Source organism: Leguminivora glycinivorella, chromosome 17, assembly GCF_023078275.1.
Source record: "Leguminivora glycinivorella isolate SPB_JAAS2020 chromosome 17, LegGlyc_1.1, whole genome shotgun sequence".
NCBI lineage: Eukaryota > Metazoa > Arthropoda > Insecta > Lepidoptera > Tortricidae > Leguminivora > Leguminivora glycinivorella.
The window spans coordinates 17,071,540-17,096,808 of NC_062987.1; the positions used below are offsets into that span (position 1 = coordinate 17,071,540).

The following is a 25,269-nucleotide window of genomic DNA, read 5'->3' on the forward strand; positions in this document are numbered from 1 at the left end:
ATGCCAACATAGCGTAGTCTGACTCTAAAAGATTGGCGGCTACAATTTTTAAATTTGCTTTTTTCTTTCTAGTGACGGAAACGGCTTGACAGACTATAATTACATTTGAATATTATATATTTCAGCGATGTCCCCGACCCCGCAATCGCAGTTCGCGCAGCAAGTGACGGCCGGCTACGAGATCCCGGCGCGCCTGCGCACGCTGCACAACCTCGTCATACAGTACGCCTCACAGGGGCGGTATGAAGTGGCTGTCCCACTGTGCAAGCAAGCGCTAGAAGACTTGGAGAAGACTTCAGGACATGATCACCCCGATGTGGCTACTATGTTGAACATACTCGCGTTGGTCTACAGGTTAGTCAGTTGACATACAGTACGTTTCGCAGGGGCGATATGAAGTGGCTGTCCCACTGTGCAAGCAAGCGCTAGAAGACTTGGAGAAGACTTCAGGACATGATCACCCCGATGTGGCTACTATGTTGAACATACTCGCGTTGGTCTACAGGTTAGTCAGTTGACATACAGTACGCTTTCGCAGGGGCGATATGAAGTGGCTGTCCCGCTGTGCAAGCAAGCGCTAGAAGACGGAGAAGACTTCAGGACATGATCATCCCGATGTGGCTACTATGTTGAACATTCTCGCTTTGGTCTACAGGTGAGCTTACACAGTCTTATTGCTGATTAATACGCGTCGTAAGGACGGTACGAAGTGGCTGTCCCACTGTGCAAGTAGGCCTTGGAGTGGTGTAGCCGAATGGCATTTCTACGACGCGAAATGCCACTGAAATGCCGAAGAAAAGTAGTCTGCCTCTGTTGCGCCAATACACAAGAGCGATAGAGATAGATAGCTACGAAATGGATATCATACTGAGCGTTTGTGCATTCGGCTATGCACACTGATGTGGCTACTATGTTGCACATCTTCGCGTTATAGGTGAGCTACAAAGATATCTCTTTCATACAGAATACTTCCTAGGGAAGTGAGCGTCCCACTGAGCAAGCAGGTTTAAATAGTGCTAAGAACATCGTCTTTACACGATTGGATTTTAGTCCACATACTTTTTTTTTTAAGTAAAATTACGAAATTGTTAAGTTATGGTTAAGTTTAAGGCTTATTTTAAATTGTGACATGTTGTTACAGGGACCAGAACAAGTACAAGGAAGCGGCGAACTTGCTGAACGACGCTCTGTCCATTCGTGAAAAGACTCTCGGCGAGAACCACCCCGCCGTCGCCGCTACGCTCAACAACCTGGCTGTTCTTTATGGAAAACGAGGTACATCAACTATAAGGTCGTCTAAAATTAGCGTCACCTTCCCTTAAGGACCTCAAGAGTCTGCTCTAGTATAGGGTGAAGTCTAATGCGATGGAGGAAGGTTGAATATTGAAGTTTCCAGTTTACTATTCAATGTAAGAATTATACAGTAACTAGCTTTTGCCCGAGGCTTCGCTTGCGTTAGAAAGAGACAAAAAGTAGCCTATTTCACTCTCCATCCCTTCAACTGTCTCCACTTAAAAAATCACGTCAATTCGTCGCTCCGTTTCGACGTGAAAGACGGACAAACAGACACACACACTTTCCCATTTATAGTATTAGTATGGATACCTTTACACGAGTGATGCGTTCCAGGGAAAATCGTGTAAAGCGAATTTCGCGTATATCGGGGTCACTTGAATAAGGTACTAAAATTAGAATAAAACCGAAAGTAGTTTATATTTTACTTGAAAAATTACAATCACATTGCTTGTTTAAAGGAACTTTAACATTTTACATTTAAAAAAAAGTGCTATTTTTTGTTTAAAAAAAAAAACTATTTACCTAATTAATGTTTTCTGAGTGGCGTTTGGTTCCGATCCATCAAAATAAAAATCGCGTTATAGTCAATCCGCGCTATACGGGGTCGCGTAAAGCAGGGTATTGGATTTTATATTTTTACGTTTAACTTGTATTTCGGACACTTTTGATTATTTTGAAGTTACATACGAGACAAGAGTGTGTGGAATTTTACTCCTTTCAGTTCCTTTTTAAAGAGTTCGGAACCCACAAGCGTGATATGTGTCGGTTTCGTAGGTAGATTGCAGTGTAGGTAGGTTTTGCGAATGATATCTAAGAATTTTAATTTTTTGGGAAGTGTAGGGTAGGGAAGGGTAATGGGAAACTGTATACTGTAGATTTTTTTTATCAAGCAGCGCCATAAACACGGTGAAATAAAATTTTGAGATCATAATGAACAAAATTTATTAAGAGTCCAATGCTATAATCACAAAAAATTTGGCCGTTTCATACATTTTGACCGATGATGCCGCTCTGTGCATCCGCGAGGCCGTGCTGGGCCGCGACCACCCCGACGTCGCCAAGCAGCTCAACAACCTCGCGCTGCTCTGCCAGAACCAGGTACACCCCACGACTCTATACCATGTCCTATTCTAAAGGGCCAGTTGCACCGACCACATGTGCATCCGCGAGGCCGTGCTGGGCCGCGACCACCCCGACGTCGCCAAGCAGCTCAACAACCTCGCGCTGCTCTGCCAGAACCAGGTACACCCCACGACTCTATACCATGTCCTATTCTAAAGGGCCAGTTGCACCGACCACATGTGCATCCGCGAGGCCGTGCTGGGCCGCGACCACCCCGACGTCGCCAAGCAGCTCAACAACCTCGCGCTGCTCTGCCAGAACCAGGTACACCCCACGACTCTATACCATGTCCTATTCTAAAGGGCCAGTTGCACCGACCACATGTGCATCCGCGAGGCCGTGCTGGGCCGCGACCACCCCGACGTCGCCAAGCAGCTCAACAACCTCGCGCTGCTCTGCCAGAACCAGGTACACCCCACGACTCTATACCATGTCCTATTCTAAAGGGCCAGTTGCACCGACCACATGTGCATCCGCGAGGCCGTGCTGGGCCGCGACCACCCCGACGTCGCCAAGCAGCTCAACAACCTCGCGCTGCTCTGCCAGAACCAGGTACACCCCACGACTCTATACCATGTCCTATTCTAAAGGGCCAGTTGCACCGACCACATGTGCATCCGCGAGGCCGTGCTGGGCCGCGACCACCCCGACGTCGCCAAGCAGCTCAACAACCTCGCGCTGCTCTGCCAGAACCAGGTACACCCCACGACTCTATACCATGTCCTATTCTAAAGGGCCAGTTGCACCGACCACATGTGCATCCGCGAGGCCGTGCTGGGCCGCGACCACCCCGACGTCGCCAAGCAGCTCAACAACCTCGCGCTGCTCTGCCAGAACCAGGTACACCCCACGACTCTATACCATGTCCTATTCTAAAGGGCCAGTTGCACCGACCACATGTGCATCCGCGAGGCCGTGCTGGGCCGCGACCACCCCGACGTCGCCACCACCCCGACGTCGCCAAGCAGCTCAACAACCTCGCGCTGCTCTGCCAGAACCAGGTACACCCCACGACTCTATACCATGTCCTATTCTAAAGGGCCAGTTGCACCGACCACATGTGCATCCGCGAGGCCGTGCTGGGCCGCGACCACCCCGACGTCGCCAAGCAGCTCAACAACCTCGCGCTGCTCTGCCAGAACCAGGTACACCCCACGACTCTATACCATGTCCTATTCTAAAGGGCCAGTTGCACCGACCACATGTGCATCCGCGAGGCCGTGCTGGGCCGCGACCACCCCGACGTCGCCAAGCAGCTCAACAACCTCGCGCTGCTCTGCCAGAACCAGGTACACCCCACGACTCTATACCATGTCCTATTCTAAAGGGCCAGTTGCACCGACCACATGTGCATCCGCGAGGCCGTGCTGGGCCGCGACCACCCCGACGTCGCCAAGCAGCTCAACAACCTCGCGCTGCTCTGCCAGAACCAGGTACACCCCACGACTCTATACCATGTCCTATTCTAAAGGGCCAGTTGCACCGACCACATGTGCATCCGCGAGGCCGTGCTGGGCCGCGACCACCCCGACGTCGCCAAGCAGCTCAACAACCTCGCGCTGCTCTGCCAGAACCAGGTACACCCCACGACTCTCTATACCATGTCCTATTCTAAAGGGCCAGTTGCACCGACCACATGTGCATCCGCGAGGCCGTGCTGGGCCGCGACCACCCCGACGTCGCCAAGCAGCTCAACAACCTCGCGCTGCTCTGCCAGAACCAGGTACACCCCACGACTCTATACCATGTCCTATTCTAAAGGGCCAGTTGCACCGACCACATGTGCATCCGCGAGGCCGTGCTGGGCCGCGACCACCCCGACGTCGCCAAGCAGCTCAACAACCTCGCGCTGCTCTGCCAGAACCAGGTACACCCCACGACTCTATACCATGTCCTATTCTAAAGGGCCAGTTGCACCGACCACATGTGCATCCGCGAGGCCGTGCTGGGCCGCGACCACCCCGACGTCGCCAAGCAGCTCAACAACCTCGCGCTGCTCTGCCAGAACCAGGTACACCCCACGACTCTATACCATGTCCTATTCTAAAGGGCCAGTTGCACCGACCACATGTGCATCCGCGAGGCCGTGCTGGGCCGCGACCACCCCGACGTCGCCAAGCAGCTCAACAACCTCGCGCTGCTCTGCCAGAACCAGGTACACCCCACGACTCTATACCATGTCCTATTCTAAAGGGCCAGTTGCACCGACCACATGTGCATCCGCGAGGCCGTGCTGGGCCGCGACCACCCCGACGTCGCCAAGCAGCTCAACAACCTCGCGCTGCTCTGCCAGAACCAGGTACACCCCACGACTCTATACCATGTCCTATTCTAAAGGGCCAGTTGCACCGACCACATGTGCATCCGCGAGGCCGTGCTGGGCCGCGACCACCCCGACGTCGCCAAGCAGCTCAACAACCTCGCGCTGCTCTGCCAGAACCAGGTACACCCCACGACTCTATACCATGTCCTATTCTAAAGGGCCAGTTGCACCGACCACATGTGCATCCGCGAGGCCGTGCTGGGCCGCGACCACCCCGACGTCGCCAAGCAGCTCAACAACCTCGCGCTGCTCTGCCAGAACCAGGTACACCCCACGACTCTATACCATGTCCTATTCTAAAGGGCCAGTTGCACCGACCACATGTGCATCCGCGAGGCCGTGCTGGGCCGCGACCACCCCGACGTCGCCAAGCAGCTCAACAACCTCGCGCTGCTCTGCCAGAACCAGGTACACCCCACGACTCTATACCATGTCCTATTCTAAAGGGCCAGTTGCACCGACCACGAATAAATATGAAGAAGTGGAGCAGTATTACCAGCGCGCCCTGGAGATATACGAGAGCAAGCTCGGGCCCGACGACCCCAACGTCGCCAAGACCAAGAACAACCTCGCCTCCTGCTACCTCAAACAGGTAGGGCCCAGCCACGACATTGGTCTAAGCGCGACAGCGGTGAGCGGCAGCCATACGTGCGAATGAAAAATCCCATCGCTGTGTCTCGCTCCAATGTATGGCCGCCGCTCACCGCGGCCGCGCTTAGACCAATGTCGCTTCTGACAGACTAACATTACCACATTATACTATAATACACTATACGAGTAGCTACAGTACACTTTTAGCTAAACTCCTTCACTTGGGGACTTGACTAAAATATATTAAATTACTAGCTTTTGCCCGCGGCTTCGCTCGCGTTAGAAAGAGACAAAAAGTAGCCTATGTCACTCTCCATCCCTTTAACTATCTCCACTTAAAAAATCACGATAACTCGTCACTCCGTTTTGCTGTGAAGGACGGACAAACAAACAGACACACACACTTTCCCATTTATAATATTAGTATGGATTTCAAGAGGGTGTTTCTCACGTATTCAGTCATCTCCTTGATCAGTTAAAGCGGCCAATGTGCTCCATAAATTGGGTCGAAACATGTCGAACAGTATTTCAACTTGATTTATGAGTAATGAGTAATATTAATATATGAATAACCCGCTAATGATAATTTAATAGTCTTGAAATCTGAAATAAAATAAAATCAACAAAGTTTAAATCAAAAATAAGTTTGAGGTTACAAAAACGAGAAGTTACATAATATCAAAAAGTAAACTTTTTCATTCTGTAAAGAAAAAGTCAAAAACAAAGTTGTGTAGAGCTCCGTCCAGAATTTGGGATCGTTTCGTATTAGGTACTGTAAACACAGAATACAAAATAAATAGTATTACTACCAGGCACAAAATTATTTATTCAGGGGCGACTCACGTTATTCCACTCTTATAAATGGCATTATTTCTTTAGACTAGTTTAAGTTGTTTCAAATAATTATCTGATTGTGCAAGTTGTGCCGACCCAAGTTGTTCGAAGCAATGCAGAGCTGAGCGGAGAGAAGTCACGAAGCGAATAGTTTCTCACTGCTGATTAGTGTTAAACGTGTGAAGTAATATATAATTATTAATATTTCCCAGGGCAAGTACAAAGAGGCGGAGACGCTGTACAAGCAAGTGCTGACGCGGGCGCACGAGCGCGAGTTCGGCACCATCGACGGTAAGTCCATCGCGAGACATTAAACTAGTTATACTTATGCTTCACCTTTTGTTCACGCTGTATAGACCTCTGTCAAGGGGTACAATAGAAATGGACAAAAAGACCAAGAGAAGCCCATTTATAATAATAAAAAAAAGTCGCTATACGTTTTTAGCCCACAATGACCGAGAAGCCTCGCTAGGCAATGCCCGGCAAGATGGCGGCCCTTAGTCAGCTGTTCAAAATAGTAATCGAGGCTACTCTGTCTAGACTGTGCACCTCTACTATCGCTTCGGTCAATAAATAATTTGTACATACAGCTTGGTGCTGGTAATTATTTAAACATCATTCAATTTGAAATGTATTTAGATTATACCATAGTGCTTTTTTTGCCATTTCTATTAAACTCCGTTTAGAAATGGGACCACGTTCTTAATTTTACAGAAAATGTATAAAGTTTAAATTTTTTTTAATTATATTGTTAATATGTTATGTTATGAGTCGAGATGAGGTAAAAGAAACATATCAGTACTATTCGTCCATATCTATCTTTTTGACAACCCCTTTCAATATCTGTTATGTTTCTTTTACCCAATTGACAATTACCTTTTAATTTCGCTTACACTATTACGTTGCTTATTTTTAACGTATATTTTTACCATTTCAGAGTACATAACGTCATTAAATAAAAAGCAAAAAAAATAACCAGAGCTATATTAACGTAAGGACCGGCCGGACATTCCCAATCGCATAATACGAATAATACCGCTTGAATAACTCCACTGTCTCGAATAGGGGATAGGCTTTAGGCAGGTTACCTAGGTTATTAGTAATTACTAATTCTGACTAGCTTCGTACTGTCTATTGAATTGGTCAGGCAATGGTCAACGTTAACCAGTTAGGTAAGATTGAATACCGATGATAAAATAGCTGTTTGTCTTATTATTTTTCTGGCCTCCGTTGTATTAAAGGAAGTTACCACTTCACGGCTCTGTCAAACAGAAAAATAGTATATGCACCTCGGCCAGTAAATAAAACCCTCAGATCAATTCTTCGACAATTACATGTGATCGAAGACATTTTTCCTTTACTGGCCTAAGTATGTAATCTTATCATTGTAAGAAAAATGGGCAGCATTTTATTAACTACTTTGGGAAGTGCATGTTTAGAGTGACCTTATATGCGGTTTGCATGTCAAATAAAATTGCAAAAATTTATTATTGAATTGTGTGTAACATCTTTCATATTGTTCGTGAACGTATATTTACTATGATGGATCTATTTACTCGTTAAAGTAATCTTTCCTAACCGGTTGATTGTTACCAGAGGCAGTTTATATTTTATTTAAGTTAAGATTTTATTTGCAATTAAATTTGGTTACGGTGGAGGGTATTTTTATATTAAAACGTAATACCGATGCTCAAATCCCAATAGCATGTCTTCTATTATTTTAATGTATTTTAAATTTACTATTTTATCGTATTGTTTTATTTTTGCTACTTGGGTTTTGTGCGATTATCATTGGAGGCTGTAATTAGATATGCGATACTAATTGATGTATATAGTAGAGTTTATATAAAAAATATAAAAGCAAAAAAATATTTGCATGATTTCGAAATAATTTTGAGGTTAATGCGAATATTTATTCAATAATAATATGGCTGTAAGTGGGACGAAATTTGGTGCCAAATTGATAGTTTATTTTAAACTTTTATTTTATATTTGTGAATGTTTTAAGCATAATTTCAACCAGTTCAATGTTCCAGTTTTTAAATATTCTATCGTTTTAATATTGTGCAATGTTTTTCTGTCTTTTAATAGATCTCTTAATGCATTTTGTCTCGAATGTTGGCAGTTCGCTTTTAGTTCTAATATTTAGGTATTTAGCTTGCCATTAGTGATTTTAGGTAGATTTTTTAGACAGTTTGGTGCCCACATTAATAAAGAGCATTCAAAATAAATGGGCACCTCTTAGTGAAGTATTTTTCTTGTGTTTATTAAGGGTCTAGATAAAATGTTAAGTTAGGCAGTAAGTAGCTTTTTATTTAATAGGATACTTGTTTTTATATGTATACAAAACATCCATCCATACTAATATAGATGCGCAAGTTACAGAATACCATTTTGATATGATTAATGTAGGTTCAGTCCCAATGATGGACAATAAATATCATTCATTATAGAAATGAAGGTTCTAATCCATGCGGGTAGAAGCAAGCATATGGAATGACAAATATTATGTGTTATTGTGCACATGTGCTGTAGAAATGTATCCTAATAGAACCTGTCCGTCGCTACTATTCTACGTCGCTTCCTTTCCTGCATGAAAGAAAAGCGGTCAAAATTAAACTGTTCTCTCATAGATTAACTTCCATAGCCAAAACCAAGAATCTTATATACATGGATGTTCCACGCCGAACATTACTTTGAAGCCAGAAAATTTGACCTTGAATTACGTCACGCCGGTCTTGCATCTCTTTCTTTAGGGTGTCCATGATTAAGCATACATTAGGGATATCCCGCGGAATTTGACGTATTACATCTCTCGACACAGGCTTAAAACCTTTGAACCTCCGTTTTGACAATATTCTCAGCTTGATATGATATTGATATGTGTTAAAATGTCAAATATTAATATTAGCGCCATCTATCTGAGCGTACCTACCCCAAAGGTGTATCGCCATCTAGCTCACCGTACCTTTTTCTGTATGGTTTTGAGGTACGTTTTTTTCTTAGACTTTATCTGTCTATACGGAGTTACATAAGTATTTGTCTTTTACTAACTGACACCTGTGGTTATTAAAGGTCACTTTAAACCATCACAATAATATTTTGGTAGTAACTACTGGGAAAACTAATCCCAGTAGCTATCAACCCCCGGTGTGGTAATTAACAATGTGGGGGAAATTCCAGTAGTTAGGACAGGTAAAAACTTGGTGGTAACTAGTGGGAATAGCCACAAAAATATGAGGGAAGTATTTGTCAATGGGGAAATAATGAAATACTAGGACGTTTTAAAACAGTATCTTTATTTTTAAGCGCCGCCCCAAATCTCAAGGAAGGTGGTTCTCAATTCGTACGTATTTCAATTCTCTTCGCATGTATATATGTATCTCAATTTAATGTTTATGCCACGATATATCCGTCGTTACTGGACTGATTTTTAAAATTTCTTTCTGTGTCATAATCTTCAGGCTTAAAGTGCAAATCTGCAAATTGTCGAACGCTCTGAAACATTTCCTTTTATCGGTACAATCGACAGCCAACAGCCAATGCTGCCTCCTTCCTTCATCTTTTGGAACACTGAAAAGTTTAATATTATTCATGTTAATTGTAAAGACATAAATTATATAAAGTTGGTATTATTATACTGTGATATGAACTATGAACATAGAAACCGTACCAAGTTGATAGATTTAGCTCCATTCAATAAGAGTAAATACCATGCAAGAAAAAAGATTGGTCACCCTAGTCGTAAAACCACACATAGCATTATTTTTCTTTAAAGGTCATATTTATCGTTCTAAACCTATTCGTGGGAATTTTGATATAATTTGAGACAATGAAAACAATATAATGATAAGAACTAACCAAGATTACAAGCAAAATAGAAGAAAATTTATTGCCAGTGAGGTTTATGAACATTTTGGTAAAATAAGTACTTACTTGTGAAATTTTACGTCGGATTTCGGTTTCCATTTACTTCCACAATGGTTCACTATGCAATACATAGCTCAGAACTTAAGTAAATCGTCGAAAAACGTTTATTTTGCAAAATAAATCTCTGAATCGGTGAATGAATTTTGACAATTCTGACATATCGGGCATATTTTTTTATTATTAGTGTTCCCATAGTACGCAGGAGGTAAATACCGGAGAAATAAGGTTTTTGATTGAGTTTTTTTTTGTATAATACAAAGAAAAGTAAGTCAATTTGATTGAAGAATGTTTTATACGTTTTTTTTATTAACTTATCTGGCAATACATCACAGTGTTGGAATGAGATAGAACATAGGAGTAAAGGTGAATGAACCTGGCTTCAACTCATTGGTCGGCACGCACTATCCAGAGATATATATAAAATTCTTGGCCAAAACCTTTTTTTACTTACGGCCTTTAAGTTATAATATATTAGAAGGGCAGAAAAACTATAATTATCAGCACAATAATACCTAATATTGTGGGCCGACATTCAAGTGTTCTTCTGCTGAACTTATTATAATAGGTTTTTAATTCAAATAAGGTATAAGGTACTTTAGCTTGACTTTGAACTCGCGTTCATAGAATCAAGGAAAAATAAAAAAATACAATCTCTGTTGCCTTTTCTGGATTAAAAGGAAATCAGTACGATTGTATAATGTTATACAAGAAGGCACTGATCTCACCAACAGCGAGTTAGCGATGAGCTATAGAAAAGAACAAAAGATAGTCGCTCCCGTATGAATAAAAGAGAGAACAAGCTATTTATAACCTATCGCTCGGGGACGAACTATAGTTATAACTCGCTCGCGCTTTCATCGTGTATTTTATTTACATGGGAGCGACTATTTTTTTCGTTTCTATTACCGATAGCGCATCGCTTATAGTATGAATTTTTTGAAATGAACGTTTCTAAACAAAGGTATTGTTCCTTTTGTGTTGAGCGGGAGCTTCTGTGCTAAGACAACAAGATAGTTTAAAAAGCAACTGTATCCTAATAATTGTAAGGTTCAGATCTGTGCAGCAGCAAACAAAAGCGCTGTGTATTCGCACCTATACCAGTGTGGTCTATCGCTTCACATTTACAAAACTATCTATCTCAAATTTGCTGCTGCACAGATTTGAACCTTACAATTATCAGGAGTCAGTTGCTTTTTAAACTATCTTGCTGTCTTAGCACGGAAGCACCCGCTCAACACAAAAGGAACAATACCTTTGTTTAGAAACGTTCATTTCAAAAAATTCATACTATACTAGCTTTTGGTGGGACCAGTGCCTAATGTTATGCAGTAAATATAGTCCAATGATTGTTGCCAATGTAGCTATAAGTATAATTGTGGCTGAGAGATAGTGCCTTTTATAATATTAATGAAATAAAATTTATTATTGTACACAGGGTTCCTAATGAAAATGACAATACTACCTGAAATGTTACTGTTTTAAATATTATTTTATATATTTGCTTTGTTATAGTATTGACGCTGGAGCGAATCATTGAAACAAATATTCACATTAATAACGTTTATAAAGAGATCTATTACTGTTGGTTTTATTGTGATAAATATCGAAATGTATTTAGTAGTTCAAATATTCTATTACCACAATTTATATGGTCAAACATTTTGAATCGTAGACTCTAGAACCCATAGAACCCTTTCGTATTGACACCGCGCTTTATTTGCCATAGAAGTCACTTTAGCGTTTATTGTGAAGGTTTTAAAGATTAGAATTTAAATAAGTTGACTATACTCGCTCCGTACTGTCAAAGCGGACCCCAGGCTCTCATGAGCCGTGGCAAATGCCGGGATAACGCAAGGAGGATGATGACTCGCTCCGTACTCAATACAGAACCAATAGTCACTGGTGCCACCGAAAGCGAGACTCGATGATAGCGCGGGCGAGTTATAGTACGTCGCTGAGCGATGAACTATGATAAATCGCTCGCTCTCTCTTTTATTTACACGGGAGCGACTATCTTTTGTTCCTTTCTATCGCCGATAACCCATAGTAAACGAAGAAGCGCTTTTGGTGGTACGAGTGCCTTACAATTTTATTCAAACAATTATTTTATATCCTAACAATTTGATTTAATATTTTATTTTTTATCCGTTCTGGTCATTAAACAGAGGTCGTAAACACGTTTTATTTTCATTTCGAAACAACCCGACAATAACTAAAGAAGCGGCAGGTGGTTGTTTAAAAATGAGCTTTAGGTAAGTGGCACAAGTTTGGATTCCGTGTGGCACAGGTAGGAAAGGCCATGATACTTGTAATGACTAACTACATGTCATAAGTTATATACTGAAATAGATTTAATACTCTAAAGAAAAAGCTTTCAACGGGTACCACGGCGGTCGAGGTGGTGTAGCGGTAAGCACGTCAGCCGCGATCGCTGGAGAGACCCGGGTTCGATTCCCGGCATTGTCACCTGGTTTGATCGCTTTTTCAGTGTATGGTGTCTATACCAGTTTATAACTTATATATGGTAGTGTAACTACTTGAAAAAAAAAACAAAAAATATTTAATAAAATAACTTGATTTGTTCCCTAGTTAAACTATATGTCGTCTTTTTATTATTGATACTGTTTCTTTTCTATGTCTATCTGTGTCACACCTTCCCGACTTGTGTCACATTTGTACATTTATTTGTGTGGAATATAACTTATATGAAAATTAATTTCACGTAGATTACCACTTTTTATGTAATATTAATATTACGTATTTTTTCAATTAAAACCTGTTTAGTGTGCCTTTCGTATCTTAATGAACCTTGCGTAGTTTAGACCTGTATATATTTATATTAATTCATATAAGTTATCTTTTCAACATAACAACTATCTATATTTGGCTTAGTCCGATCAATAAGGCATATTTATTTATTATAGTACACACCTAAATTACTGTTTAAATGTACACTTCATTATAGTAAAAATTACTGTACCTGATGCGTCGAATAATGGTCGCTATGAAATTTTCTCCAACGGCCTTATAGAGTTAGAAAGGCTTAACTTAAAAAAGAAACCCGAATGTTTTATTACTCAATTATTAAATCAGCAGTTCTCAAAAAGTTTGTACATAGCCACGTTAGCAAATTTTAGTTGATCCTATTTTGTTACCAATATTTAGTAATATAAGTCGACTTTCGTAAGATATATACAGGATAATTGTTATAATTAAGAAAATATATTATAGATACTAGAGAACCTTACTGACGAAACAAACTTACTAAAATCTCAATTCATCAAAAAAATCTTGGTAACAAAATAGGAATTAAAAAAAAAAAACAAATTTAATTTTTGTACAAACTTTTTGAGAACTGCTGATATTATAATTCTAAATAAGTAGGATTGTATTTTCAAACTGGCATATTTTTTATGGACTTCATAGAGAACTAAGCCCTGTAGTCATAGGGCTTACGGAAAAAAACTGCATTTTATGCAGAAAGCAAGCCACTTTGCACAGTGATACTAGGGACCAATACAAATGATTTCATCCGAGGAAACACGATTTTCATCCACTAGAATTCAAAATGGCGGACATTTTCCAAAATGGCGGCCGCATATTTTAAAAAAAATTATAGAATCATAACGGCTGCACCGATTTTGATGGTTCGGGTGTCTATCAGTTCGTATTAAAGCGTTTATTAATATTAAAATTAAAGTCATGAAAAAATTTAAGATGGCGGCCGAAGAATAATAAAAATATGAAATTTTCAAACCTTTTTTTTTATTCTCGTGAAATTTACCAATAAATTTTCTATGACATGGCCGCACTTTTATGTATTTAAATTAAACCTGATAATATTATCTACATAATAAAATAAAAATCATGAAAATCCGTTGAGTAGTTTTTGAACTATACCTATTTCAAATGGAGCGCGCGGATTTGAATGACGTTTTTGCACGTGATGTAAAAAAATTGGAATCATAACGGCTGCACCGATTTTAATGGTTGGGGTGGCTATCAGTTTGTATTAAAACATTTATTCATATAAAAATTAAAATCATTTAAAAAATTCAAGATGGCGGCCAAATAATAAGAATAATATAAAATTTTTAATTTTTTTTTATTCTCACGAATAGTTTTTCTACGATATGGTCACATTTTTATTTATTGAAATAAAATCTGATAATATCATGTGCAAAATAAAACAAAAAAAACATTAAAATCCGTTAAGTAGTTTTTGAACTATAGGCATTGCAAATGAAGCGCGCGGGTTTGAAAGACGTCTTTGCACTTGATGTGCTGCATCGTGTCGTTTGGTACCGCTATACACGCAAGACTGATTATTTATTGTGGTCACAACTTACTATATTACTATTCAGAATCAATGTTTTTAGTATTTATGTACATTATTAGTTTTTTATTCCGAGTTTATATTTAGATAACCCCCGTAAACTTTGATGGTCATAATTTTTATTTTAACACCTAAAATGCACATAACATAACATTTGTATTAATAGCAATTGTCCTTTCCAAGGACTACAGAGATCATTTTCGACAACTTCTGTAGGGGGCTACAGAAATATCTATGTATAAAATAACTTATTTTCTTTTCTCGTCTACTTAGTCTACGTTTCGAGATGGTCTGCTTGTTATACGACAAGGAGCGTATGTTTTTGTAGTGCTGACGAAGTTGGTGGGATGCTCGTTATTAATTTTGGTTGGAAACAGTTCCTTGCGCACCAAGTTCACCGATAAAGGATCATATATAGGCCGCAGATGAACTTTTCAAGCTTGGCCATTATTCCTCCAGGAAGACACTGACAACCAACAAGGTTTTTTCCAGAAACTGTAGCCTGTTGATGTTATTAGTGTGGTGAATTTTTTTTCTAAACAATTTACTTCCTCAGAGAACATTTGCTCTGCTATTTCAGGGTAAACCATAGGAACGTAACCGGAAGAAGCCGATAGCCTCATTGTACCTCGCGCAAAAGATATGGCGGAACATGGACTCACGCGTATCATCAGATCTTCCGATACAGATGTCTTGGTATTTAAATAAAAACTACTGAAGTACGGGTGAAGGATAGACGTAAAGTCAGTGGCCAGATTCGGGTTTGGACCTAGCTTAGAGCCTCGAAAGGTCTTTGCCTCATGAAGAGGCCTCGAATGAGTTCAGGGTGGTAAACTCCACGCTTGCTCACTAAAATATATGTTAAGAACGGTCCCAATTTGGCATTAATCATGGGATCTATGGAGCTATAATAATTATATTGGGAAATTTCCAAGTCTTGTCTAGTATATTATCTTAATATTTCAAATGAGAATAACCTGCCAGAGTATAAATTATAAAATAGCCAACACTTTGGATCCTGAAAGACCGCTCTTCGTGGTTTTTACGCCTTTACGTCTGACACCGCTTCTGTTTTCAATACAAAAGGAAAAAATCATGTTCTAAAACATTGTTTGCACGCCCTGAAGTTATACCAGCTTTGATAGAAACATCGCAGTAACTACAAGGGCTTCCTGGAGGAATAATCGCCATCGCCATGCTTGAAAAGTTCACCTGAACTTGTTGAGCAAGAAACTGTTTACCACCAAAAATAAATTAGTAACCAACATCGGCACCTTGCGCTCCGTGTCGTATAACAACGCCCCATATTCTGGATATTACTTCTGTGCCTATGCCATCACCCTGGGGTTGGAAGACGTACAATGATAGTTGGGTACTGCAGTGGTCTGAAAACAGGGAGATATGGTATGAATGGGTATACTTGGTCAATTGCGGTTGTGAAAAAGGCTGCGAAACAATACGCTGTACGTGTCGTGGGTCTACCCTGCGCAATGTAACATTTGCAAAGGCAGTTGCCGAAATAAAACTTATTTTGCAAAAATGATATTATAAATTATTATTTATTCATTATTTCCTTATATTTTGATATCATTTTGTATGACTTTTATCTTTCAGTATGTCCTAGACGAGAAGCAAAAAATAAGTTTTGTATTAATATATTATGTTTCCGTAGCCCCCTACAGAAGTTGTCGGAGATTATAGAAGTGATACAAATGTTATGTGTACCTATTTAAGTTCTTTTACGTATTAAAATAAAAATTATGACCATCAAAGTTTACGGGGGTTATCTAAATATACCTAAACTCGAATAAAAAACTAATAATGTATATAAATACTAAAAACATTGATTCCGAACAGTAATATAGTAAATTGTGACCAAAATAAATAACCAGTCTTTCGTGTAAGTATAGCGGTACCAAACGATACGATGCATCACATCAAGTGCAAAGACGTCTTTCAAACCCGCGCGCTTCATTTGCAATAGGCTTGTGCCGTTTCGTTCGTTGATCGGAGCGCTCCGATCTCGTTCAATCGCTCCCACGAACTAGTTCGCTCTTTTAGGTCTTTTGCTCATTTAGTTCAGACAGACCAGTGACCACTGCGGTCGGAAAGATCAGAACGAATGGGACCAAATAGTGTCAAAATGTCAACAGATAGTAACATTCCGGGCCGAAAGGTTGTAAGTAACCGAAGTTTAATATGAAAACTTGACTTTTTTTGTTGCTCTGCTAAGTAGTTCTCGCTCTCGGTCGGCGCAGTCACACACTCGTTCTTGATCCAAACCGCTCGCGTTCGCCGATCCTATACTGAACTAAATGAGCAAAGACCGATTCTCAGAGCACGGAAAGATTCAGTTCATTTCGGTCATTGATGGGATTTTATTCCTAACAGTTCATAGTTCGTGAACGACACAACCCTAATTTGCAATGCGTATAGTTCAAAAACTACTGAACGGATTTTAATGTTTTTTTGTTTTATTTTGCACATCATGATATTATCAGATTTTATTTCAATAAATAAAAATGTGACCATATCGTAGAAAAACTATTCGTAAATTTCGTGAGAATAAAAAAAAATCATATTTTTCTCATTATTCGGTCGCCATCTTTATTTTTTTAAATGATTTTAATTTTTATATGAATAAATATTTTATATTGTAATGAATCGCGAAAAGACCCAGGTGATGACTAATAGCACGAAACTTGGGGTAAAGGTAGACGGGCAGACTATACAATACGTCAACGAGTATATTTACTTGGGCCAGTTAGTCTCTTTCAACGATCGGCAAGACAAGGAAGTTGAGCGCCGAGTTCAAAATGCATGGAAGAGCTACTGGTCCATGAAAGAGCTAATGAAGGGCGACCTTCCAATGTCACTGAAGCGCAAACTCGTTGACATGTGTATTCTGCCTGTCCTCACCTACGGTGCCCAAACGTGGTCATTCACCGAGGGTCAGAAGTCCAAATTGAAGGTTTGCCAACGAGCAATGGAGCGCAGTATTTTAGGTGTTACTAGGATGGATCGCATCCGAAACACTACACTGCGCTCCAAAACACGAATAGCTGATGTGGGGGAGAAAACCGCCAGACTAAAGTGGGACTGGGCAGGCCACGTTTGTCGCATGCACCCGGATAGGTGGGCCAACATAGCCACCAAGTGGATGCCTCAAATTAAGCGCGGACGTGGAAGGCCCAGATGGAGATGGCGGGACGACTTTGACACCTTCATGACTAATTGGCCAGAAATAGCACACCAACGGGAGCTGTGGAAATCACGGGGAGAGGCCTTTGCCCAGCAGTGGGACACATAAACGGGTTATCTAAAAAAAAAATGAATAAATGTTTTAATACAAACTGATAGCCACCCCAACCTTTAAAATCGGTGCAGCCGTTATGTTTCCAAATTTTTTTACATCACGTGCAAAAACGTCTTTCAAATCCGCGCGCTCCATTTGAAATAGGTATAGTTCAAAAACTACTCAACGGATTTTCATGATTTTTATTTTATTATGTAGATAATATTATCAGGTTTAATTTAAATACATAAAAAAGCGGCCATGTTATAGAAAATTTATTGGTAAATTTCACGAGAATGAAAAAAAAAGTTTGAAAATTTCATATTTTTCTTATTATTCGACCGCCATCTTTATTTTTTTAATGATTTTATTTTTTTATATTAATAAACTTTTCAATACGAACTGATAGACACCCCAACCATCAAAATCGGTGCAGCCGTTATGATTCTATAAATTTTTAAAGATATGCGGCCGCCATTTTGGAAACTGTCCGCCATCTTGAATTCTAGTGGATGAAAATCGTGTTTCCTCGGATGAAATCATTTGTATTGGTCCCTAGTATTACTGTGCAAAGTGGCTTGCTTTCTGCATAAAGTGCAGCTTTTGACCATAATTTCGCCGTAAGCCCTATGACTACTGTTGAAAAAGACTCCTAAAGATGAACAGTTATAGAGATCATTGTCTACGCCAATTATCAAGTCCCTCCCAACCTAATTGATCGGTCTAATACCCCAGTCAACACGTCCTAATGTTACCAACATTGCAGGTGACAACAAGCCCATCTGGCAAGTGGCAGAGGAGCGCGAGGAGAACAAACACCTGCAGAAGGAGAACGCGCCGTACGGGGAATATGGCGGCTGGCATAAAGCTGCCAAGGTATTCCACAATGTACATACACTTTATATCTTATTACAGTTGTGTGTAGTTGTGCTTTCTAAATACTAGTGCGTAGATGTGCTTTTGTCCAATAGGGACTGTGCGTTAGAAAACATCATATTTTAGCCTTAATCGGAAACATAAACTGCACATTGACACTTCTTGCCAAAGCAGGTGGATTTATATCGTACTAGCTTTTGTCCGCGGCTTCGCTCGTGTTAGAAAATGACAAAAAGTAGCCTTAGATGTCACTCTCCATACCTTCAACTATCTCCACTTAAAACATCAGGTCTATTCGTCGCTTCGTTTTGCCGTGAAAAACGGACAAACAAACAGACACACACATTTTCCCATTTATAATATTAGTATGGAAGTATGGATTACAGTTATGTGTGTAGTTGTGCTTTCTCATAAAAACTAGTGTAGTGTAGTTTTGAATGTGGTCGCTTAACTTCAAACTTAGGTAAATCAATTCTGCTTTAAGGCTGAATATATAAAAAATATAATATGACCCAAAAGATAATCAACCTTATAGCAGAATGGATTTACCCAGTTTTGAAGTTAAGCGACACAAATGGGCTTTGTCCTATAGGGATTGTACGCGTTAGAAAGTGCCATAAACTGCACATTGACACTTCATGCCAAAGCAGGTGGCTTCATATCATATGGCGGTTGGCATAAAGCTGCCAAGGTATTCCACAATGTACATACACTTTATATCTTATTACAGTAATGTGTGTAGTTGTGCTTTTTCATTAAAACTAGTGTAGCTATAGATATGCTTTGTCCTATAGGGATTATACGCGTTAGAAAGTCTGCCATCATTAATTTTCGATGGAAAGTATGAGGTTACTAAACCGATATTGTTTTCATGGCAAACGACATTGTTTCAGTGTAATTGCCTCTATAAAACGTGTAGACTATGGTGCTTTGTGTTAGTAAGTCAGCCATCTTTTGGCTAATCGTTTGCGATTCAGAGCGACTATCAATGGAGCAATAATATAGAACAGCGTTAGAGAAGCACCAGGCATTTCGTTATCGTAGCGGAAACGATCTTACACTATGGCTAGGACCGCTGCGCTATGACACTTCACGCTAAGGTTTCTTGCAAAATGTTATAAGCTGCACTGAAAAGGGTTCCAGTGGGCTACAAGTAGTATATGCACGCTTCCTGTATTTAGTAACAAAAAGTCTCCTTAGTGGTAATAGCCTCTAGTTTCTGCATCATACAAAATCATTATGCATCTGCCTGCGTTGTGGTCCATCGTTAAATATTACGTTAGTCCACACATAACATATTATCTTCGCGCAGCAAATCTTGCCGCACGATAAAAATGCCTCTCAACGCTTTTCGCTTTGTGGATAAGGCTATCAATTGGCGAATTTCTAACTCGAGTAGCCTTTTAACCACTTGTATGAAAATTGACAGGCGTCACACGACAGGTTAAAAAGTCATAGTAGGGATCCATGTTTCAAACTTTTAAATTTATTCTATGCTTTATTCGCATTCATGAAAAAGTTAATATCCTACCTAACCTAAAAATAACAAATACCCTCATGAAATAAAACTATGGAAACGGATTATATCGCGTATAATGAATTTACAATTCAGCCCGACGTTTCGAACACTTTACAGCATTCATGGAGTCACCCGTTGACCACGAATGCTGTAAAGTGTTCGAAACGTCGGGCTGAATTGCAAATTCATTATACGCGATATAATCCGTTTCCATAGTTTTATTTCTAACTCATGAAATATCGCGGTAACCGAAGACGATATTAAGTACCCTCAAGTTTTGAGATACCTTAAGACTTCAGTGTGAGTACACCGAGCATGGTTCGCAGGTGGACTCGCCGACGGTAACCACGACGCTGAAGAACCTGGGCGCGCTGTACCGGCGCCAGGGCAAGTACGAGGCCGCCGAGACGCTCGAGGACTGCGCGCTGCGCAGCCGCAAGGAGGTACGCACTACCGGCCGCTAGGTTACGGCATAGATATAACAAGATCATACCATCCCATACATTAAAATGCGACCGCCTAAGACCGCGCTTACACTCTACCACACATAGATGGCGCCACAAAAAAAATGTCTTGTAGCTTTCGATTATACTTGTAGATGGCGTTAAGTGTCACTTTTGACATAGATTTACGGCTCGGAATTGACACTTAATGCCAATATACAAATAATCGGTGGCAATAAGGCATTTTTTTGTGGCGCCATCTATGTGTGGTGGAGTGTACGCGCGTTCGTAGGCGGTCGCATTTTAATATATGGGATGGTATGATCTTGTTATATTTAATTTATGGTTACGGTGCCCACAAGCTTGCAGTTGCCACATCGCGACGTCCAAACATGTACACTTAACCAATTGGAACCCTAGGCCACTCTACAACCATGTCAAAATGAAAAGCAGTAAGAGATTTGTTACAATCTGATTTATAACGTTACTATGACATAGTTCTACAGTGGCCTAGGGTTCCAATTGGTTGACTGTACATGTTGACAGTCTAGGTAGAAGAGGGGATGACATGGTTCAATAAGATAAATGAATCTTTTTTTTTATTGTCGTGAGTTGTATTAATGTTTATGCTAGGCACTATGAATTCTGAACTAAATAGCATTTAACACGGGAGTGTACAAGTTTCTAATGGGTTGACAACGCGCATGTTACACTCCTTGAGTTGCAGGCGTCCATAGGTTACGGTGACCGCTTTCCATCAGGCGGACCGTATGCTTGTTTGCCACCGACGTAGTATTAAAAAAAAACTAGCCTTTTCCACAAGATTGTTGCAAATGTGACGAAAACGAATAAAATGTTGGTTTTTACTTAGATATTGCGTGACGTAAAATTGAAAATCATTTGACGTTAGCAACGAAATTATCAATGTTAATACATAATTTTAACGACATTTTCAATCACTAGTAATTTTCTTTTACTATATTTGACGTTTCGTTTATTTACATCATTGGACAAGTACCTTTATCGATGTTGCGCTCGTAGCTTCTACTGCGGTTGCAACTGTGAGCATTAGTGGGTTTATGTTATGTACAGTAGTACACATTTCGATTTCATCTTAAATTGGAACATTCTGTTTAGTAGATACAGCTTAAATGATAAAAAAACGTACCTCAATTTGCCTTAATTTTACAAAATAGAACGTACCAATTTACTATTTTTATTTATTTAAAATTTAATACACAAATATTTAATTTTTATATTCCAGATTTAATTAAGTAAACTTTTTATTTATGCTTCTCTCCACGCAATATATGTAATAATGTATGTACGAGTATAACAAGTAGCGCTAGCACTAGCGACGGGGCACCGATTAACACGATTTACATTTCAAACGCCGCAGCAAGTGGCTCGTGTACAGCAAGTAAGTTCTATAACAGAGCTACACATGTTACCTTTGAAAATATTTGTACCCAGTAATATCCTTTGAAATTATTTTAGCGATAAAACCAAAATTACCGTGTACTTGCCTATGCTAATAATAAGTAATGCTACGAAGTAGTATTTTAATAACATTAAATATTTATATTTTGATAATAGACAGCTCTGAATATTTAAAAAATGCATAGTGCTAAGACGCCAATGCTATTAAACGCTTTTTAATAACTATCGAGAAATGAATTGGCAATATGTATTTGAAAAATACCGATTTTGTGTAGCTTAGAAAGTATATTCGCTACAAATTCCTACCTATGTGACGTTGTAAATCGTGCCCTGTATATATTATATTTAATTCAGACTCTTGCTAGTAGTAGTTTTTTTCTTATATTTACTCGTAGCTCCTAACTTGTGAGAATAATTTTACAGTAGATAATTCATTTTAATTTATTTTTCTATATAGTTTTTAAAGACATATTATGTATTTGGGTGTGACTCAAAATATCACCATCTTTGAGTTACTATTAGGGTGACAATATAACCATTCCTCAAGAGACAAGTCTCCCTGAAAATACACACTTTAGGCACTCGTTGCACCAAAAGCAAGTAAGCGATGAGTTATCGGCGATAAAACGAACAAAATATAATTACTCCCGTGTAAATAAAAAAGAGAGCGAGCGATTTATAGTTCATCGCTGAAAATCGCTTGTATTTACCAAGAATCGACTATATTTTGTTCGTTTCTATTGCCGATAGTTCATCGCTAACGCGCTTTTGATGGGATAAGTGCCTAAGTAGGGTATTGTTACATCTTAGAATTAGATTTTTTTTAGAAATATCCAGAATACCTTGAAACCAGAAATGTTTACATCAAAATTTTAAATTCTTTATTTTTAATATTTAGAATACCTACCGAGAAATCGAAAATCAATTTGTATATGTTGTACCACCTCGTGTAACAGCAGGGTTGTGTTTAGGCGTTGGACATCGTGAAGCAGTCGCGGCGCGCGCGCCACGGCCGGGACGAGCCGCCCGACGCGCACGACGAGGTTCGCGAATAAACCTTCACGCACACAACGCAACTGCTTACCTACACTGTGTGACTTAGCCTGATTTTACCACGTGAATTATACTCATTCTTACTAAAAAAACTTTGAAGCGTACCTTTAAAATGCATTTACAGTCAAGGTAATAAATATAGATGCGGACAATGTGCAAAAAATATGTATCCACAACCTTAACGCATTAGCATTAAAGCTCGGCCACACATCCGCGTTTTGAATCAGCGTTAGCGTAGCGCAATGATGGCGGTGCGCCTTACTTAAGTTTTGCACATGGGAACTCCTAAGCCTATATTTTGCAACTGTAAACTTCTACAATAATAAGTATTGAATGACACATAAGAAATCAAAAGAACATATTGGAATAAAACAATTAGCTAAATGCTTAAGGCTGCTTTCAAAAAAAACGTCAAAAGAATGTAAAATTGATAGTTTTAGTCGGTGAAATACTACACTTTCCGTTATCCAATAGATTTATTTAATTCAAGTTCCAGTTAGAGCATCTTATTATCTTGATTTTTATAAGACTGGATTTTTGAAAACTAACTCACTAAATTAATTATGAATTTTTCTCTAATGCACGTTTAGAAAAACGCACGTATAGAGCTGATTCAGTCGATCTTATTTGTAAAATTTGGACAATTTTGAATATTAAAACGGGTAAATTTATAATTCGTATATCCTGTACCACAATCATTTCAGACTAGATTTTTATTTTAAGTTTTTGAAAAAGAGTAAACTAGCCTAAGGCGAATTCAATTTTTTCAGAAATTACCTAAAATTAAGTGACAATTTCTTTAAAAATCTACATCACATCGAAGTAAGTTTTATACTAAATTAATCTGCAACGTTTACTTAAATTGCTGTTATGCCTTAGTGATTATAAATTGCTATTATTGATTTTTGCCAATTTTTTGAAAACGAGCCTTCACCGGTACAATTATTACCACTTTTGGACATTTTCTCATATTTTGTTAGACCAAGTAGAAAAAGTCCTATAATGTGATATATATTTATAAACTACTCGCAAAGCCCTTTAATTTGATACCACACACGGTATGATCGAGCGCTCGGTTGCGATTTCACTATTTTTAACACGAAAGCCCTCTTAACATTTAATCCATATTCAGACAATGCGCGCTGTGTTATGTGTGACCGCGCGAGCTCTGAATGCGCTGACATTCCGCTCCGCTAACGCTACGATATCAAAACGCCTTATGTGTGGCCGAACCTTTAAAGTCGTGTAAACATATTTTTGGCTCTTTTTAACCGACTTCAAAAAAGGAGGAGGTTCTCAATTCGACTGAATGTTTTTTTTTATTTTTTTTTTGTATGTATGTTACTCGATATCTCCGAGAATCGTGGACCGATTTTCAAAATTTTTTTTTTGATCGAACCGGTATAACCTGGTCCCATTGGCACCAAGTCAGGGTCTGATGATGGGATCCTGGAGAAATCGAGGGAACTCTTCAAATGTTATAGGCACATGTAATGTTTTTAGTCTATTTTTCAAAGGTACACCAGTATTTTTACGTATTTATATTTAATACCTTGACTGTATCTGTCTTAACTTAGTGCATTTCTGCTGACATTTATTGGTCTTAAAGATGCAAACGTTTGCCTTTTTAAGATTAATGCTGACATATTTATTTATTCAGGGTTAATATAATTTAAAAGCGTATAAGTATTAAATTAGTTTACTAAAGTTAAGAATCATTATAATTCACAGTAAAATTGTCGTAAGAAAGCAAAATTTCATAATTTTTAGCAATAAATACTTGTATTGGTAACATATTTAATACTCTTTTTAAGATTTGCTTTAATATAATGAAACAGAAATTTTGCTAACTCGCTCTTCAAAATGTTTTTCACTTCATTCAAAATTTACCGTATTGGCTACTTCATTGTTAATTAGTTTTCTTCATATGCTTGAAGTGGAAATATTGTAATGCATATGTTTGTGTATGTTGCGTTGTGTCGCCGAGGGGTCAGCTGTCGCGTCTTGTGCTCGTTGCCGGATGTTTGTGCGGTGTTCGCTTTCATTCTGTATGTCGTCATTTATTGCACAAATTGTACAAGCTCTGACTGTGACTGACAACTGTTGTATGACGAGTATATACATACGGCTCATTTACTAAAAATATGACTGTGGCTTGACTGTCTTTAAAATGTAAAAATTTAAGACACAGTTTGCTTCGAATTTTGCTGA

The 25,269-nt window shown here is 39.4% G+C and overlaps 1 protein-coding gene across 1 annotated transcript in view; it reads left to right on the plus strand.

Annotated features, from left to right (window-relative positions):
- Window positions 1–25,269, plus strand: part of LOC125235103 (kinesin light chain) — a 59,085-nt gene that overhangs the window by 29,798 nt on the left and 4,018 nt on the right. Inside the window, exons 6-13 of the mRNA XM_048141537.1 lie at window positions 126–354; window positions 1,142–1,294; window positions 2,433–2,537; window positions 5,207–5,333; window positions 6,379–6,457; window positions 18,494–18,603; window positions 20,449–20,565; window positions 22,977–23,048. Coding sequence (XP_047997494.1) covers window positions 126–354; window positions 1,142–1,294; window positions 2,433–2,537; window positions 5,207–5,333; window positions 6,379–6,457; window positions 18,494–18,603; window positions 20,449–20,565; window positions 22,977–23,048 — 992 coding nt within the window. The remainder of the gene's footprint in view (window positions 1–125; window positions 355–1,141; window positions 1,295–2,432; window positions 2,538–5,206; window positions 5,334–6,378; window positions 6,458–18,493; window positions 18,604–20,448; window positions 20,566–22,976; window positions 23,049–25,269) is intronic.